We start from the raw sequence: 18,291 nt of genomic DNA, 5'->3' as shown, positions 1-18,291 counted from the left end.
CCGTGTCTGCTCAAAAATAAAGACAGCAAAGACCCAGATCTGGCAGAGACACGGGGCAGATCTTTGGGAGACACCAGCATCCTCCCGCTGCGCATCTGCGGGGATCAGGCAAGGACCAAACTCCCCAGGATGCTCAAGCAGCAGCCTCACGACTTTGGTTTTTCAACAGCTTTCAAGATCTCCAAGCTTACCCCACGCAACCTGCTTTCTCCTGCCGTCACAAGGGATGTGTGAGAATTTAGGACAGGAAGAAATTTATTCTCTGCTTAACGGGGAAAGCTCGTTGTTTTCCATCCCTGCCCTTTATGGTTTCTTCAGGAAGGGAGTTTTGTTGCAATCAGCGTTTCTTCCATTCCGTTTTTGTTTTTGGCTGATCTCCAGGCCAAGTAAATATAAGTGACCTGAACTCCAAAAAGCTCTATTTTGGTGCCCTCTTCCTGCATTTTTAGCTCAGAGGACTGGCTAGATGACTCTGAGAAAGCACAAGGAGTTTTGCTGCCTAGGAAAGGGGCCAACTTCAGACACCCAATTTATATGTGCAGAGGAGGCCAGGCCATCTATCTGCATATGAATTTTGTAGGTGTGCCGAGATACCCTCTCATAAAAGACATTCAAAAGAAACAAAATTAACTGGATTTCCAAAAGCTATCTGATTAAGCTACCTGTCTGCTCACACTTTCACCAATACCCAACAGCCACGGTCAGAGGGACGGCCCTTCTGCAGGCACTTCTTTGTCAAAGGGAGTTCCTCGCTGCCTGCACTTCTCCCGCTGCCTGCTGTCAGTACCAGGACAACATACCCCATCAAACAGCTTTTCCAGAGTCCTATTGCGTTGATAGTATTTCTGCACAAAATAACACACTCATTTTTTAAAATCATTTCACCATTCCAATGCCAATCCAGTTGCTGCCAGTATTTTGTAAACACGGGCAGCGCCTGTTGAACCACCCCAGCTAAATTTTGGGAAAACCAAGGGGCAGGGACGGCGCAGCACCCTGGGATGTAACACCTCTGCAGAGGATGAAGTGCTTGGGATAGTCTGGATGCCACCGGGACCAGCTGTAATTAACCCAACGATCTGCTGTTTTCCCATTAGAGCAGGAATTGACGCTTGGGAAGTTTCCCTGGCGCCCAGCATCCGCTTCTCCGGAACAGGGATTTGCAGACTGGAGAGGGAGGAGGATAATGGGGGCAGAGAGAGAAGCGGGAAGCCTTTCCCTACAAAATAACCTCGTTCTGCACAGAAAACCCAAGACTTGGTGCTCGCCCTCCGCTAAGCTCATGCCGAGAGAGGTGGGGAGCTCACCCACCTGCCCCCGGAGAGCGGAGCTGCTGACGGGCAGCAATCGGCCGTTCACCAGCTGCAGGCAAACTGGATGCTTTGAGAAACCCAGCGCGAGTTTATAGCTTGGCAAAGCTGCCCAGGACTGTATTTAATTGCCATAATATCGGGCTCTGCTGACTAATCTGAGGAAGCGCTGGGGTCAGCTCTGGAAGGAGACCCAGGAGGGTGCTCAGGCTGTCGGCTGGGGGTTCACGTTGGAAGCTGCTGGACTCTGCCGTCACAACTCTCCTCCTCCTCCTTTTTGCTGCCACTGAAGCCACGAGCAGCTGCGTGGGGCTGGGGCGATGCACAAGCACGCCCCGCGAGTCCCCGCCGAGCTCGCCGCTCCCTCAGAACAGACCCCCCTCAGCACCAAGGAACCTGCCCGAAAATCCTCCTCCCAAAACCACCCCGGTCACCTGTGTCGTGTCGGGACATGGCGTGTGCCCAACCACCAGCTTCCAGGTGAGAGAAGAAACCCCTCCCAGACCCACCCCCCGAGGGCCGAGAGCTGCTCCCTCCCCTCTCGCAGCGGTTCCTGGGACTCACATTTCCATCATGGCCCTGAGATGAGCATCTGGAGTGGCTGTGCCTCATTAATCTTGGACACAGGGAAATGAGTACTGCTAATGAGCCGCTCGGGCACCTCTCCAAGCTCTGCCACATCAGGATGCAGCGCGGGAAGCAGGACACGCCGCGGGGGGAGAGAAGAGCCCCCTTGGATAGCAGAGGATTAAGGGAATGCTAACGTCCATGGCCGGCCAGGAGTCACAAACACAAGCTGCAATGGCCAATTACCATTGTATTCAATTACTGCCGCCTGCAATTCTGACATTAACAATGTCAAGCTTTTTAAACAGCTTCTTTTTTCTTTAAATTAGCCTTGCTATAGGCTGTTCTAACATCATATCTGTAACAGCTGGTCTTTTTGTAACTTCTTTGATAGTTCTGGAGCTGCGTTATCCCCGCCTTGCCACGTTTACATGCTCTGCTTTGGGGGGGGGGGGGGGAATGAACCCAACCCCAAAACCCAACAACTGTGTGCGATTATTTTTCTTAATTGTTTCTACTTTTTTTTTTTAATATAAAGTTAACTTGTGCCTGGCGATGACAGCGCTGGAGCCGCGGATCCTCCGTTTCACAACCGGGGGAGGCGAGGGCCGGGGCGCCGCTGCCCATTGTACCCTGACACCGGAGGGCACGGAGGGGAGTCAGCATCTGCGGCTCTGGGCACCGTCACGGAGGTTGCCAGCAGCGGGAACAGCATGGGACGGGGCTGGGGCCGGTGGGAACAGGGCTGGCCACATGTGGGGTGCCGGGAACGGCACCGGTGTGAACCCCGGCTGCTTGCCAGAGTTCACAGAATCCCAGAATCGTCTCAGTTGGAAAAGCCCTTGAAGCTCCTCCAGTCCAACCATGAACCTCACACTGACCATTCTCAACTCTACCAGATCCCTCAGCGCTGGGTCAACCTGACTTAAACACCTCCAACACCACTGGAAAGCCCATGCCCGTGCCGGGACCTCAGCTTCCCCAGACCACCCCTCGCTGGGGTTTGTTTTCCCATTAATTTTCCCCCAGCTGTGCCGTGCATGACGCCACTTTGCACCCTGGCTTGTCACCCCAGCACTGTGACCACGGCAGAATGGGTGCAGGGGGGGAGGATGTGCCAGGTCCTGGGCAGGGGAACCCCCTCTGCTCCCCAGGAACAGCCTCCCACCCACCTCCCCTGGCCTCACTAGTGAAGTCACTCCTGAGTGACCCAGAAGGAGCAGAAGTCAGAGCTACCTGCTCGCAGCACCTCAGTGACTTCAGGAAGCAGCTCATAGTTTTTAGCACTTTAGTTTTGATTCCCGGTTCTTGGATTAAAGAGATGATCTAAACACCCCTTCTTTTATAGGAGAAAAAAAAGACCCCTAAAATAACCCCCCTGCCAAGGTATGCAAAACAAGCCTGAGCCACGCACAACTCCCTAAGCGCTCATCTTTCAAAACCAAGAGAAAACAACAAAAGCGTGACCTCTGTGCGCCCGATACAGCCAAAGCCCAGGTCACAGTCCCACTGCAGTATTGCGTAGTGGCACCCCCCACCCCCGCCGGGGACACCCGGTGCAGAGGCCGGGGGAACAAGCACCTCAACCTGCCCCTGCAACCCCCTTCACCACCCCTCGGTGTGCTGGGCTGCGGGCACACCATTTCCAGGCTCGTTTCTTGGCTAATCTGCTCCTTGCAACCGTGGGCAGAGGCCAAGGAAAAGCCTGGTCTCATCCCAGCAGATGTAACTCTGGCCTTGGAACAAACCCAGGAGGAACAGCCCGTAAATCGTGGTTGGTACCGACACGGGAAGCGTCCCCGGGAACAGCAGCGCTCGCGGCGGCGCAGCGGACACTGGGACTGGGCTTCGGAGACATGCTGGTGTGGCTGTGCGGCTGCATCTATCACCTTGCAAGCAAGACAAAATATAATCACACTAATTAATGTCACAGCTGGACGAACGGAGAGGCCATGCCCACTGCCAATCCCCCTCGCTTCCCACAGCCAGTACCTGCGTGCATGCATGTGGCAGGTCCCGCCATTCCCCTGCGCCCTCCAGCTGCCCGTGCCCTGCCCAGTGCTGCCTGCAGCCCCATCCCTCACCGCAGCTCCCACTGTGGCCAGTGCAGCTTTGCCACAGTGGCCCCGTGGCCAGCGAGACCCGGACGTGGCCCAGCCGCCTGCCTGCAGCCACCCAGTCCTGTGGCCCCCAGCCTGCTGCAGTAGGTTTTCAATACTGTAGCACTGCTGGAAAACATGATTCCCACAAAACAATATTTTTGTTTAATTATCCAACTCCACCTTGGGACAGAGGCGTCCTTCCTCCAAGGGAGGATGATGGGGCAGAAGTGCTCTGCTCGCTGCTGCCCCCAGACCCCAGCTCTCGCTCCAGCATATGTGAGGTCAGCGGTGTGTTCAGTCCCCCCCCAACCCCACACTCCGGGTCTGTCCCCTCTATTTGCCCTGTGATTTCTTCTGGCAGTGACTACCCGCGCTTGGACAGTGTCTAGTACAATGTGGCCCCAATCTTGGTGGGCTGCCTGCAGGCGCTGCTGTAAAACAAATGTATTGAATCCAAACAAAATGCACATGGAGCCTGCTCCTTCTGGAAGCGCCTTGGAAGGAAGGACTGGGCCCCATTGTGCTACAGGCTGCACAACACCAGCAGCAGACAGTCTCTGTCCTGAGAAATGTCTGATGCACACAAGCCCGAGAGCACAGTCAAGGCAGAAAGGACCGGCACTCCCACGCTGAGCAAGAGGGGCAACAGTAAATCCAGACTGCTGCTTTATGCTCTCCTTTCAAGAAGGGTTTTGGCTGGGGTTTAGAGAGGAGAAGCCCAGCTCGCCGGGAAGGCGAGGTCAGGACGGGAGCGTGAAGGTATGCGTGGGAAGGGGACAGACACCGGGAGAGCTGGGACAAACTGCCGGTGGCCAAGGAGCGAGTGGCTCCTCCTCCGCATCTGGAGGGCTTCGTCCTTCTCCATCGCCCCTGTGATGCCGCGTGGCCGGGGCCCGAGGGGGAAGGTGTCCCAGGGCTGGAGGGGAGGCCTGGCCATGCTCCCCCTCCCTGGAGCCCTGACCCTGCCAGCTCGTGAGGGCTCTGGACACCAGCACAGGCACCGCAGCCTCAGCCGAGGGGTGGGAAACGCCGAAGCAGATGGGCATCGCCCGGCCCAGACACACAAAACCAGACCAGCCGCTGTCCAGCCCTGCAGGTCAGCCGCAGAGGAACAGGGAGAGGGGACGGCTGGGTCACCCAGCCATCGCTCGCTAGGGCAGTGCACAGTGCTCCCTCCCAAAAGCACCCCAGGACGCATCTCGGCAGATCCCCGGAGCCCCCCAGGGCTCCGGCATCCAGCTCACCTTCCACGCCTGGGCCCAGGAGCCTGGTGCCCCATGCTCGCGGCCAGGCTGCACCCCCATGCCGGGGCTAAGCCTTCGGCCTCCCAGCGAAGCTCCTGACACATGTTTTTGTGGGAAAGCCGGCGGGACGCAGATGAGGCAGAGCCCTGTCAACGTGGGGAGAGTTTCTGCACCGGCCCCCGGCAGAGTGGGGTCAGGAGGGTGGGATACACTTGAGGAGGGGGTCAAGGCAGCAAAAAAACCAGAATAACCCAGTAATAAAGGCTGAGCGACTCCAGTTACCCACCTACAGTCTGTCATAAGGGTTACAAGACAACAGTGAGAAATGAAATGTCCCCCGAGCAGCCAGCCCGAGGCCATGGGAGGCTCGAGCAGCTCCAGTGACGCAGATGCTGGCTGCAGGGGTAACCCAGTAACGGCTCCTCAGCAGCCCCCCCAGCCACGGGCCTGCCTGGCAGAGTGGGCCAAAGGAAGAACGAATGCCAAGAGCTGACGAGAGCAGAAAGAAGAGCAGCAGAAGGGAAGAAAAAGCCAAGCAGAGGCTGGCAGAGCAGCATTTAGCTCCAGCGTGGCACTTCTTTAAGCAGCTCTAACTGAACCACAGCTCAGCTACGAAAAAAAGAAAATAGACCACGTGGACAGGCTGGGGGAAGCATCCCGTCCTGAGAGTCGGGCCACAGGGAGAGGGAATCCAGAAGACCGTTAACCAGCATCCTGAAAATAATTCCTGGGGGTTTCAGAGCACTGGGGAAGGTGGGAGGGTGGCTAGCCCCCCCGGTGAGGCTGCAGGTAACCAGTGGGTTAGTTAACAGCCTAGTCTATCAGCCACGTTAGTTAAAAAGTAATTAAAGAGTGTTATGAAGCTGAAGATGAACACAATCGAGTTGGGACAGAGGGAAAGTCAGGTCCCTGCAATCTATTAGCATCGCTTGAGGAATTCACTCCCATTAGATACTGCTGCAGCCAGGAGCTTAGCAGGATTCAAAAGCAGATTAAACATTTATACAGATAATGAGAACATCCTGTTACATTAGATAGGATATAAAAAAATAAAGGCTAGACACTTCAGTGCCACGAGCCATAAATTACCCACCAGCTGATGGGGGCGAGGAAGAAGTTTCTCCGGCGGGTCGGGTGCATTTACCTTCCAAGGAAGCGGTGAGGCCGAAGCATCGTTTTCAGGGGGGTGTGAGTGCCCGGCCCAGGCTGGGCTACACTGGGGTGTCACGACAGGGCGGCTCTCAGACCCCCTGCACGTGCAAGGGCCCGATCCTGCACACTGCCAAGAGCCCCTTGTTCTCTCTGAAGTGCTAGAAGGGTGCAGAGCGTCCCGTGAGGTCCCGTTTCGTCCCAACGGGAACACGACACGGCACAGGGTCTCCAGCGACCCCGCACTGTGCTCAGGGCACCTCACAGAAAGGGGGGAGCAGCAGGATCTGGCCCGTCCCAGCTCCCCCATGCAGCAGGGAGATGGGAGCGTCCCGCATCGGCAGTGCCAGGCACCTCTTGGGGTCAAAGGAGGCACAGCCCCTGACACCAGTGCTGAGCGGCTGCAAGGGCCTGTTACACTTAACTTGTGTGCGGAGGTCCCTTAAACTAAAGGCAAATGCAGCAAAATATGATTTCCTAGATGCTTATCACCACTCCTGGCAGCTCCTACTGATGGAGACAAAAGGACTGGACATGGCTCGTGTCAGATCTGATTGCTGAAGCCTCTTTTTTTATCCCCAGCTGAACACCACTTGCAGAAATCTCCTGCTTCCTTCCAGCTGGGGCCTTAACGCACCCGGGGCGGTGGGGAAAAACCCAGGATAGCTCTGGTGAGCAGCAGGCAGCTGCTCCTGGCCGGCATCTCTCCTCTGCAGGCAAGCGAGCCTCAATGGACACGCTCCTTGGGGAAGCCCCATCCCTGCTGCTCTCCAGCGAGCCCAGGCCAGGCTGGGGCTCCCGTCTCCTCTCTGTAAAGCTGCCACGAAGGCAGCAGCACATCTGCTCCATCCCCTTGGGCCAGCCCTGCCCATGGGCTACCTCCCCCTCCCAGGCCAGGAGCCAAAATGCGGGCAAGCCCTGGGGGCTCTCCCTGGCCGCTGCTGCCTGCCAGACCCCTTGAAAAGAGCCAGCACCCAGAGCCTGGCACCCTGGCACCCCCAGTGCGAACGGGTGCGGGAGGGAAGGCAGCAGGTTGTAGGCAGGGTGCTGCAAGACAAGGGGGTGAGCAAAGGGGTCGGCATCTTTGGTAACACTAATACACTGAGACTCAAACTTCCCAAGCACAGCGTGAAGTTAATTATCCTCTGCAGAGTGGAAGCGCTTCCCCTGCATTTACACGAGCAAGAACTGTCCAGAGAGCTGCCCCGTGCCCTGGGCAAATCGCTGCCCTGGGACCGTGCTCCGAGCCAGCCCTCCGTCCCGCAGCTACTGCTGTTCCCCCACAATCTCATTTTAACAGGAGAGCAACGAACGACGATGAAAAACCAACACAATGTCGCAAATAAAATGCTGCTCTTGCATATATATGCAGGACACTGCTTCGCCAGCCACGCCGCAGAGGTAATGGGGGGAACACCGGGCAAAGTTCATAAGCAGCGCTGAGCCAAACACCTTGGTTTTTGCAAGCACCTCCTCGGGTTTATTTTCCATGAGCCCGACGCTCCAAGTCCCCCGGCTCTGACAGCTGGGAGGTTGGCTTTGTGGGCACGGGGCAGGGAAGAGAAATGGTCTCGCGGGGCCGTTACAGCGAGCCAAATAACTTAGGGGTGGGCAGAGCCAAATCACGCACCTCAAATTCCCCTAGAAACTAAGCAGCAGGCAGCGAAAATCAACAGGACTTCGGCATTGCACGTGCCCTGCCTGCATGAGCGCCCCTGCACAGGCAGGAAGATGTGCTCCCTGGATACAGAGATTCCCAATCCTCACCAGTCCCGCGGGAAGCAGGGCCGGGCTGTGGGGGATGATGGATGCCCTGGACAGGTTACAAAATATTACCAAAGACAAACAGCATTTCTACAGATGGTGTTTCCGCTAGCAGCCGTGCCCTGAAGAACCCCAGGGATCAAATAAGGATCTGGAGAGCCCATCCAGGAGCAAAAAACCTCCCCACCAACAACATGAGGCAGCCAGCAAAACACGCAGAGCTCCTCCGCCCCAGCAACACCTCTCCCACCCATGTCTGCTCCGGCCCAGCAGCCTGAGCCCGAGCAATTGGGGTGCTTGGACACCTCAGAGACCTTAGAGATGGAGGTGGGAGTGGGGAACGCAGAGAATATCTCAAACATACCCTCGGAGAGCTCTGTAAACTGCACCAGCACACCCAAACAGCCCCTCTCCCCGTGCTGGGGGCTGCAGAGCCCTTAGCACCAGCCCACACGTGGCAGGGTGAGAGCAGCTGCTGCTTCTGAAATAATCGTCACCAATACCCGCCCCTGCTCGCCACAGGCTCAGCCAGGGCTGCCTGCCTGCCCCTCCTGCCCAGCCAGAGCTGCCAGAACCTGCCTGCACCTCCTGCCCAGCCAGGGCTCAAGGAGCCAGGACACACAAGGGAGGAGGAGGTGGTTGGGGGGGAGGATTTCTCCCCACCTCCAGGAGCATTTCCCACCCTGGATTGCAGAGGCAGGTCTGTGCAGCGGGCGAGCTGCCGGAACAGTGGGGGGGTAACGTGGCTGCCCAGGAATGTTCTGGTTAAAGGTTGGTTTTTTGGGTTTTTTTTACCCTTTCTTTGAAAATGCCAGTTCTTGGAAGCTGAAGCATCTCATGGGAAGACCATAGCTCGGAGATGTGTCCCTGGGCTGGAATGGGAATTCTAGGGAAAGCAGGTGGAAGAACCCCCACTGGGGGTGTCTGGGGTGGGATGAGGAGGTTTCCCTGGGATCTGCCCCCACCCCTCCTCAGCAGCCACCAGAACCAAGGGCTTTGGGGATGATGCTGGAGACCCTGTTATGAGGAATAAACGATCCAGAGCAGAGCTTCCACCTAACCTCGGGCTGGTGGTAGTTGCTTTGTATCCTTGAGCATGAGGACTTGCCTCCTTTTACAGCTTTCTTCTTGGTTATGGGGTCATTCCTACTCCCTACCATCCAGCTCCATGGAAGATGGCACAAGAACAGGAGCAGGTCAGGGAGAGAGCCTGGTCTGGAGGGGCCTGAACTTTGCACTCTTACAACATTAAACACAAAAATGCAGCTCTTGCTCCCCCCGCGCTGGCCAGCCCCCACCACCCTTCCCAAACTGTGTCTGCTCAGAAAATCCTGAGAAAATCTCTGCTCATCTCCTCTCCCTCTGCAACAACCAGCAGCAGAGAGTGCTGGGGACCGATGCACCAGGCTCCTCGTCCCGGCGAAATGCACAGCCCTGGACAGGAGAGCCCCTGTCCCCCCCCTCCAGCTCCCCTCGCTGCCCCTCCGCAGGCTCCATCCGCCAGCAGCACTGCAGAAGCCACCGTGCAGAGATAAGATGTCAGCCGAGATGCCAAACACGTGTCTCTTTTACTCCCGAGGGGATGATGAGCAGGGCAGGCAGCGTTTCCTCCTCCTCCAGCCGGGATCAGGAGCACTGGGAGGATGCACACGCAGGCAGGGCTCTGGAAAGCCCAAAACTTGCCAAGTGACACCGTTTCACGCGGCCTTTTTTAACACAAGGGCCACATCAGCTGATTTTGGGGGAGCTCACACTGGCTGTGCGTGCACCCAGCGCTCCGACACTCCAGGAACAAGGCTGGGAGAGAGGGCCCGGGGAGAAGCTGAGAGCAAAAGCCAAGGCCAAAACGGTGGAGCCTCCCCAGGGCAGGCAGCTGCCCGCTCTGCTCATGGGAGCTGGGGCCGCAGGCAGCGTGGACAGATGGCTACTTCTCGCCCAAGCGGCCTCCGTGTCTCATTCACAGATTTGCTGTCCCTGAGTCATTGCCCTTCAAATGACAGCGGAGCTGAGCTTCCTCTGCGAGGAGCCAGGCATGAGCCGCATCCTAATGGCATCCCGGTGACAGCGGGAATAGCCCCTGGCAGCCAGGTATAGCCTGTGCTCCTGCCTCCACTGCCTGCCTGCCTGCTGCCTCCCACCCTGGAGCCGGGCAGCAGAGAAAAAACCCTGTGGGGAATCTGTGGGGTCAGGCCGTGGGGGTGTTTCGACGAGCCCCACTTTCTCCTGGTCTCTGCCGAGGCTCGGAGAGGCCAGGCTATGCACGACACCCACTGCACACAAAATGCTCCTTTCCCAGTACAAAAAACGCCTGTCCCCAGACAGGGACCTCGTGAAACCCTTTGCCTGGGCAGGTCCTGCGTGTCCTGGGTTCAAGTAGACACTGTGTGCATCCTCGTCCAGCTCTCGGTGCTCAGATGGGGGGAAGGTGCTGCCTCCTCTCCCCCAGGTGACACCGGCAGGTCCCTTTGTCCGTGGGGACAGAGCGTATCGCTGGTATGAAAAGCAGCATCGCAAACCTGTCCCTGATCTGAGCCACCCCAGGCAGCCCGTGACAATGGCATGTGTCCAGCAAAAAAGGGAATGAGGAGGGGGGCTGCGCGTGGGTCATTTCACCAGGTCACACCTTCTGCCGATGCTGCCGCAGACGCCGTGGAGCTCACCCGCTCCCGGACGCTTTCCACAGAGCCATGGCCAGCTGCTGAAGGATTCCTCTGCTGCCGGAGCCCAGCTCGCTGCTCCGAGGAGCTCGTTCCACCCCGCCGGCGAAGCCCCCGCGCACATCCCGCTCCCAGGGACAAACCTGGGCTCGCGGGCAGCCGGCAGCAGCGGGCACAGCCGGGAGCGCACGGGCGCAGAAACAGGCGCTGGCGCCTGCGTCACTTGTAGCTACTCAGTGACAGTTTGATGGAGACAGATCTCTCACCCTCCCTCGCGCTTTCCCCTGCACCATTTGCCGACCTGCCTGTTGCTGCACGGAGACTCGCTGCCTTTATAAACCTCTATTTTTTTATTTTTTTTTCCCCTTAAGCACCACCGACAGACGTTAACAGGCAAGGACTAACAGCCAGCCAACCAGCCCAAAGCAGGCAGCCAAACACCACTGCAACCCGTGGTAACAACCCCGCCCTGTTCATGCCACCCCCCAAAACCCCAGCTAAGCACTGGGGGGGGCAGCACCCCACGGCTGCTTCGCCCCACAGCAACCCACCCCCAGGCACCTCGAGATGCCTCAACCCCAAACAAAGCTCAGGACTGTCTAAGCACCGGCTCAGCATCCCCCTTCCCTCCCGGCTCACAGCACTCCCACGCGTCCACGCATTTCAGACACCTTGATGCTTTTTTTCTTTTTTTTAACAGCGCAAACTCCTTTCATCAGCCTGTTTTTGGTTCTGTCTTCCCCATCTTTGATCTCCGTTCTCACGGCGGCACCCGACACGAGGCGCAGTCATTGGGCCGTGCCAGGGGCTGTGGCCGCCACAACTGTACGCCTCAACACCCACATTCCTTGCGTTCAAATTCTTTATCCAATTTAATCGCATCTTTGTGCGGGGCTGCAAAAAATTACCTTTGCTTACACGGAATTGGTGTGCAACGCGGAGCTGCGTGCTTGGCTAAGCTCGTGCATGTGGTCCTGCTAACGCTGCCAAGTGACGCACTGATCCGCTGGAATTACTCTGGAATCCACTCTGGAACTTTTTTGCACCTCATGAAATGCCAGTAAAGCTCCACCTCACCGGCCAGGCTTGTTCCCAAGGAAAAAGCTCCAGGTGCAGACACCAGAGCTGCCCAGGAGCAGCCTCTCCCCTCCCCGGTGCCGCTCTCACGGTGCAGCACCCACAAGCCCGTTAACGCAGCAAGCGGGGACCAGGCCCCGGGTGAAGCTTTGCAGTCAGTGGATTCTCTGGAAGCCACAATATTAATGTAACCCCACATTTTTTTGTTAAAAAAACACCAAAAAAGCACAAGATTTTGGTGAAACTGCTTTTGCTGCGGGTCTCAAGGAACCTCCCCTCTGCGTGCGGGTCTCTGTGCAAGCAGCCCTCCAGGCTCGGAGCCAGAGTGCACCAGGTTGAGCAGCATTTTGGATAAGCCCAGCCCAGCCAAACTCAACTCGAGCTGCTTTTGTGAAGGTAAAACACTGCTTTGGTTCCGCAAAGAGGCACCAGGATGCCCCCAGGACGTGGCCCTCCCAAAGCTCCCAGCCCTGGCGGGGTTGTTTTTTCCAGAGGATGCTCTGCAGGGAGGGATGCTCGGCTGAGATGCCAATCACTGACGCTATTTCTGGCTAAACAAGAGCAAGAAAACAGGACCCTGGAGGGTGTTGAACCCAGGCACTGCAGATTTGCTCCCCAGCTGCTCGGTGCAGGCTGTGCCAGCCACGATTCTGCGGCACCTGACAGCAGGGACCAGCCCCCGTCTCTCACCGCATCGCCCGCACACCCACAGCGGGGAAACACCGGCACCTCGCGAAAAGCCTCGGGAGTGAAATCCTGTCCTGCCAGGCTCCCCCAGACGGGCTCTCTGGTGGGTAACGGGGAAACCAGAGGTGCAGGAACACCCCCGGCCAGCGCCACAGCAGGATTCAACAGCCACTGGCCCAGGCGTGCAGAGAAACCCTGGTAATCTAATAGAATTTGAGACGCTACAGGTCCTGTCCAGCCTCGCCTTCCCACCAGCGCTCTGTTCCCAGCCCCGGCCCTGCAGCTCCTGGCTGTCAGTCCTTCTCTCTCCACAGCTTTGTTTCCTGCAACCTAATGAGTCCTTAATTCAGCAGGCTTTGTCCCATAGATCTTGATTTGCCCTAGTACTGGCGGGAGCGTGCACTTTTCGGAGAGCTCTCCGTAGCGGCTGTTGGTGGGGGAGGCAGCATGCAGGGCTCTGCCTTTAGAGAAACAAACCTCTGCTCTGGAGGTGGCTGAGCTGGAGCCACGCTGCCTTTTGCCTGTTCAGAAAGACGGGAAAAAAGGCACAAACCAGCCACAAGCACCCCGCAGGGCATCACTTTGGAGGGACGGGGATTTCTTCCTGCGCTGAGTCCCACAAAGCCAACGGCTGGCGTGCTGCGGGGAGGGACATGAGGGACAGCCAGCAGCAACACCCACGTCCCCCGGCCGTGACCTCCTGGACCCCTTTGGGAGGATGCGACCAATGTGTCACCGCAACACGAAGTTCACCGTGTCCTGCAGTGACAACGGGTACGAATTGCGCAGGAATAGGGGAGAGGGAGGTGGCAGGCAGCTGCTCCCAACTCATTTAATGAATTTTCCCTCTTACAGGCAGAAAAACCCAAGTACTAGACGTCTCTTTTATGCACATCGCCGCTAAGTAGCACCATGACCCCAGCAGCTGGCACTCAGGTCTTCTCCACCACATTTCAGGAGACAGATGGACCTTGTGGACTCGCTTTGTCCTCCCCCTCCCCTGCTCGCACGGTGCCGGGACCCTTCCCGCGAGGGGCTGTGAGCACCAGCCTCCCCAAAACCCCAGCAAAGGGAAAACACAAACAAACAATAAACCCGAGGAACATATTTTCACGTTTCACTGTCTCTCAGCCATAGGGATTTTTGGTGTTAGTTGTAGGAGTAATAAGTGAAACATTTTCAGAGTGTGATTTGGAAGCCGATGGTGCTGCACGGGAACAACAACAACGTATGCAGAAAGTGGGATCTGCCCGGGAATTATTTCTGAGCAGAAAATAAAAAGGCCTAGGAGAGTATTACAGCAATGAGTAATCTAAGCAGCTGAATTACACAGAGACCCCACCATTTCATGGTATTTCTATCTCCCGCAGCTCCTGGGGAGGTTTCCAGCTTTCCCTGGGTGCTCCCCCAAGCTCTGGGCACAGATGAATCTGGGGTTTGGATACTGGGGATGCTGCTCACTCCCCCCCGCCACAGCAGCCACCTCTCCCCCACCGAACGCAGCTCCCCGAAACCAGAGGCAGCCCTCAGGGTGATTTATTAACAGGAACGACGTGCGTCTCCTCAAACCCACCCGCTCAGCCAAGTTTTTAACTCAGGGTCAAACCTGCTGCCCTAAGAAGGAACCGGCTGCTCCGGTGGGGCTGTTGTTGTTTTAAAGCAGACGCAACAAAAAGCCAAAATCACGGGGGCGATTCGGCTGCCGAAGAGCTGCGTGTGTGCTCTTTATTGAGCCGCACTGCTCCTCGGGGACAGAATTACGGGGGGATGCGTGGCTCTGCAGAGGGAGGCTGCGCACAGGTGAGCTGGAGCCGCTTTGTTTCCCCGCCTTGTTTTTCCAGCCGCTATTATGGAACAGGAAGGAGGCAAACGGGAGGCAGCACTAACCCCCAGCACTAACCTCCCACAGCGAGCACAGTCCCCTGCCCCCACATACTCACCCAGAAATATTATTTAAATCCTGTTTACCCAGCTACAGGGCTCTCTGCAGCCAGACAGTCCTGCTACAAGGGTTTTGCAGGAGCCTCTCCTGCTGGCTGAGCTATTATATTTTCCTCCGCTCCTCTTCTATTTTGCTGTCATTTGCTCTCACAGAATGGTTTGGGCTGGAAGGGACCTTAAAGATCATCTAGTTCCAACCATCGAGCGGTAGCTCGCTGCTGTTGCTGACAAGCGGGTATTATTCAGCATCTGGATACGAATTACAAATTCAGACTGCTTTAAAAATCCCGCCAGCCAGATTTTTCCAAGGCAACAAGTAACCGCAGCCCCTGCTGAAGTCCAGGGGACTCAAAATCAGGCCAAAACTCACTCGTCACCACACCGCTGGCGGAGTTTGGCGTTTGCCTCATTTTGCAGATGGGGGACAGCCACCGGGAGGGCACCGCAGCTGTGAAAGCCTAAAGTAAAGCACCTAAAAACGCACTGAAACACCTTAAATAAGCAGCCTGATTTTCACAACGAGCCGGAGCTGTGAGGGCGAGGGCCAGCACATGCAGACTCGGGCACACGCGCTGGAAACATCCCGGCGGGTGGCCCAGGTGAGCGCGTCCAGGTGGGCCCCACTGCTCGCACCCTCCTGTTGCTTGTCAAACGCCGCCCGTGAAACCGCAAAGCCGGTGCCCCAAGGACGTGACCGTCGGCGTGAGACGGGGCAGGCGGGGAGGGACGTGTCTCCCTGCTGCTACCTTCAGCCCTGCATCTTCTAAGCTCGCTTCCTGCTTTCTCCTCAAGGATTCTAAGACCAGGAACAATTAAGAAGACTCATCTAAGCACGGCTCTGCCTCTAGATGCTTCACAGTCCATGGGAACATCTCCTTGCCCAAGACCCAAAGGTAATGACTATTTTTTTATCTTTCTTGGCTGTTTCACTCCAGGTTTCTATAAAAGCGAGTCAGACTCAGCAGGGCTGGACGCTAAGTCTGAGGCGAGGGCGTCCGTGCACGCTGCAGGAGATGGCATGGGAAGACCCCAGTCCTGCTGGGCCCCCGGGAGTGGCAGCAGCGCAGTGCCAGATCCCTTCATCCCCCATGGAAGCGGAGCAGCAGGACCAAACCCCTGGGTGCAGGCTGAATACTACATCACTTGGAAACCGCAGGGGGAATTTGGGCAAGCAGATTGTAATTACCTGGCCTGGCACCAGCCCAGAACGCCAGCACTAGCTCTTTTCCAAAACCAGCTCCTCAACATGAGGGCACGAGAGTGGCGGCCGGGATCTCGCCGTTGTGCCCTTGATGAAAGACAGAACCTCAGTGCCCCCGACGCTGCGCCCCGGTGCTGCTCCCCAGGGGACGAGCGCCGCGCTGACAGCCCCCCCCGTGCCACTGCCGCAGCACCAAGGGTCCCTCAAAACTCTCCCAGAAGAGCAGTGGCCGAGCCCGGTCCTGTCACCAGGGGCTGCTCTGCCACTGTCCCTCCAGGGACGATGCTGTAACGCACCCCGCCGCCTCTCCCCCGAGACACGGCTCCGAGAAAGGAAAACCAGGTTTAATTATCAAGACCACGACACTTCCTGGAGGGAGCGGGCACAGGTGAGCCGGGCGGCTCGGAGCAGGCGAGGGCCGGTGAGGAAGCAGGGGAGCGCCCAGCAGAACCGTGCTGGGGGCTCTGGATGGAGATGCAACCACGGCTCTCACTCTGGAGAGGAGAAAAGCACCGTGCTGAGGCGACCCATTTGCTTTCAGAACAGGGACCGTGCCCTGGTGCTGGGGATGGTCAGGGACGCTGCGGGGCATGCCAAGGGGGAGGCTCATCCCCTGGGGAGAAGGGATGGAAGGGCTGGAAAACTGCTGCTGCGTGCGGGGAAGGGGCTGCGGCACCGCGGTTCATCTCAGGTCACTGCTTGCCTACGCACCTCAGCCGAAGGACGGCCGGGCTGAGCCCCAGCCCTGCGCAGCACCCCTCCACAGCCACAGCAGCCGCTCAGAGGCCGCGGTGAGAGGCTCCCACACCCTCCCCAGCTCAGTCTGCGGGCGCAGGGGCTGGTTTGGGAGCGGGGCATGGCTGCGAGGGGACGTGTGAGCACACGCGCGCCCAGGCCGAGCCCAGCTTCTCCCCACTTCTCGGTCCCACCACCCCGTCCTGGCTGTGCTCTGAGGGCTCTAGATGTGTCCCACAGGCTGGGGCTCGGGTGGCAAAGGGTGATCCCCAGCCTGTGGGCAGGAGGGCCACAACACCCTCCTCCAGCCAGGACCCCTGCGTCTCGCGGGGGGCTGCCCCAAGCTCAGCATGTGTGCGTGTCGGGGGGACACACGGGGACCCAGCGCACGCACGCCCAGGCCAAGCCCCGCTTCCCCCCCATTCTCGCTCCCACCACCCCGTCCCGGCTGCCCCCTGAGGGCTCTGGACGCGTCCCACAGGCTGGGGCTCGGGGGGCAAAGGGTGACCCCCAGCCTGCGGGCAGGAGGGCCACAACACCCTCCTCCAGCTGGGACCCCCGTGTCTGGGCATGTGTATGTGTGAGGGGGGAAACCCCCCGAGCAGCCCCCTCCTACCTTGCAGTCTGTCAGGCAGGATCTGACCGAGTAATCTTCCGATTGCAAGTACTTCTCCAGCAAGAGGTCGAACTCCTCGTATTTTTCCTGAGCGTGTTGGTCCAGCCGCTGGTACGCCTGGACGCAGCTGCTACAGGCCTCCCCGCCCAGCGCCCCGGCCGCCGCCACCACCAAATCCACCATCAGGTTGTCCAGGCTGCAGTCCAGACCGTCCGGGCCGGCCATCTCCCGCAGCAGGTCCCAGATCGTGTAGGTATCACAAAAAGAGAGGTTGAAGTTTCTAAAGTAAGCCTGCAGGAAGGTCCTTTTGGAGGAGGGAGAGGCCAAGAAAGGGGCAGCGACGGCGGCGGCGGCGTTGGGGGGCGAGCGGAGGGGCCGCTGCAGGGCGTGTAGCCGGGCGCAGGCCGAGTCCAGGTCCCCGCGGGCGGCGGGGCAGGGGCCGGGGGGCGCGGCGGGGGCCCGGCTGAGGTTCCCGAGCAAGGCCTCGCAGCTCCCGCCCGCCGGTTCTGCCGCCAGCAAGGCCCGCGGCCCGCGGTTCCGCGCCCTCCCGGCTCCGCTCCGCTCCCGCGCCCGCAGCTTGGCCCCGGCGCAGAGCCACAGATGGTCGGAGAGGAGGACGGTGAAGAAGAGGAGGGAGGCCAGCGACAGCCGCCATTTCTGCGCCCGCTCGGGGTCGGCGACCGGTTTGTCGCTGCGGCGCGGCGCGCAGCACACGGCCCCGCCGGCGGCTCCCCCCCGGGGGTACATCCAGGCGCCGCGGATCATGCTGCGGGGACGCGGGGACGGGGGGGGGCCGGCGGCGGCGGCGGCGGGACGCGCCGCGCTGCCGCCGCTGTCACCTGCAACCGCCTCCCCTCAACGCCGCCGCCGCTGCCGCCGCCGCCGCCTCCTCCGCCGCCGCCGCCGCCGCCGCCGCCGCCGCCATGCCCGCGCCCCCGCCTACAGGCCTCCGACCGCGCCTCGGCCCCGCCGCCGCTCCCCGCCCCGGCCCCGCCGCACCGCCCGCCCCCCGGGGGCATAGCCCAGCCCCCCCCCACCCCCCCCCCCCTTTCTTCTTCCCTTAACGGCTCTCCCGCCTCCCCGCCGCTCGCCCCAGCTCGCCGGCCCCGCCGCCGCCGGGCCCCATTGCCCTCAGTCTGTCGCCATCTTCGGCCGCGCCGCCAACACCTTGAGGAGCCGCGGCGCCCTGCGCCTGCGCGACCCCCCCCCCCCCTCCCCTCCGCTTCCCGCTCCCCCCCCCC

At 59.1% G+C, this 18,291-nt stretch overlaps 1 protein-coding gene across 1 annotated transcript in view; it reads right to left on the bottom strand.

Moving 5' to 3' along the window:
• NALF2 (NALCN channel auxiliary factor 2) overlaps positions 1-17,998 on the bottom strand; it is a 30,147-nt gene extending 12,149 nt beyond the window's left edge. Inside the window, exon 1 of the mRNA XM_074882628.1 lies at positions 17,051-17,998. Coding sequence (XP_074738729.1) covers positions 17,051-17,815 — 765 coding nt within the window. The 5' untranslated portion in view covers positions 17,816-17,998. The remainder of the gene's footprint in view (positions 1-17,050) is intronic.
• Between the last annotated feature and the right edge of the window lie 293 nt (positions 17,999-18,291).

This window comes from Strix uralensis, chromosome 13 (genome assembly GCF_047716275.1).
Source record: "Strix uralensis isolate ZFMK-TIS-50842 chromosome 13, bStrUra1, whole genome shotgun sequence".
Classification (NCBI taxonomy): domain Eukaryota; kingdom Metazoa; phylum Chordata; class Aves; order Strigiformes; family Strigidae; genus Strix; species Strix uralensis.
The sequence above is the reverse complement of the archived record's forward strand: the minus strand, read 5'-3'. Positions and strand labels throughout refer to the sequence as shown.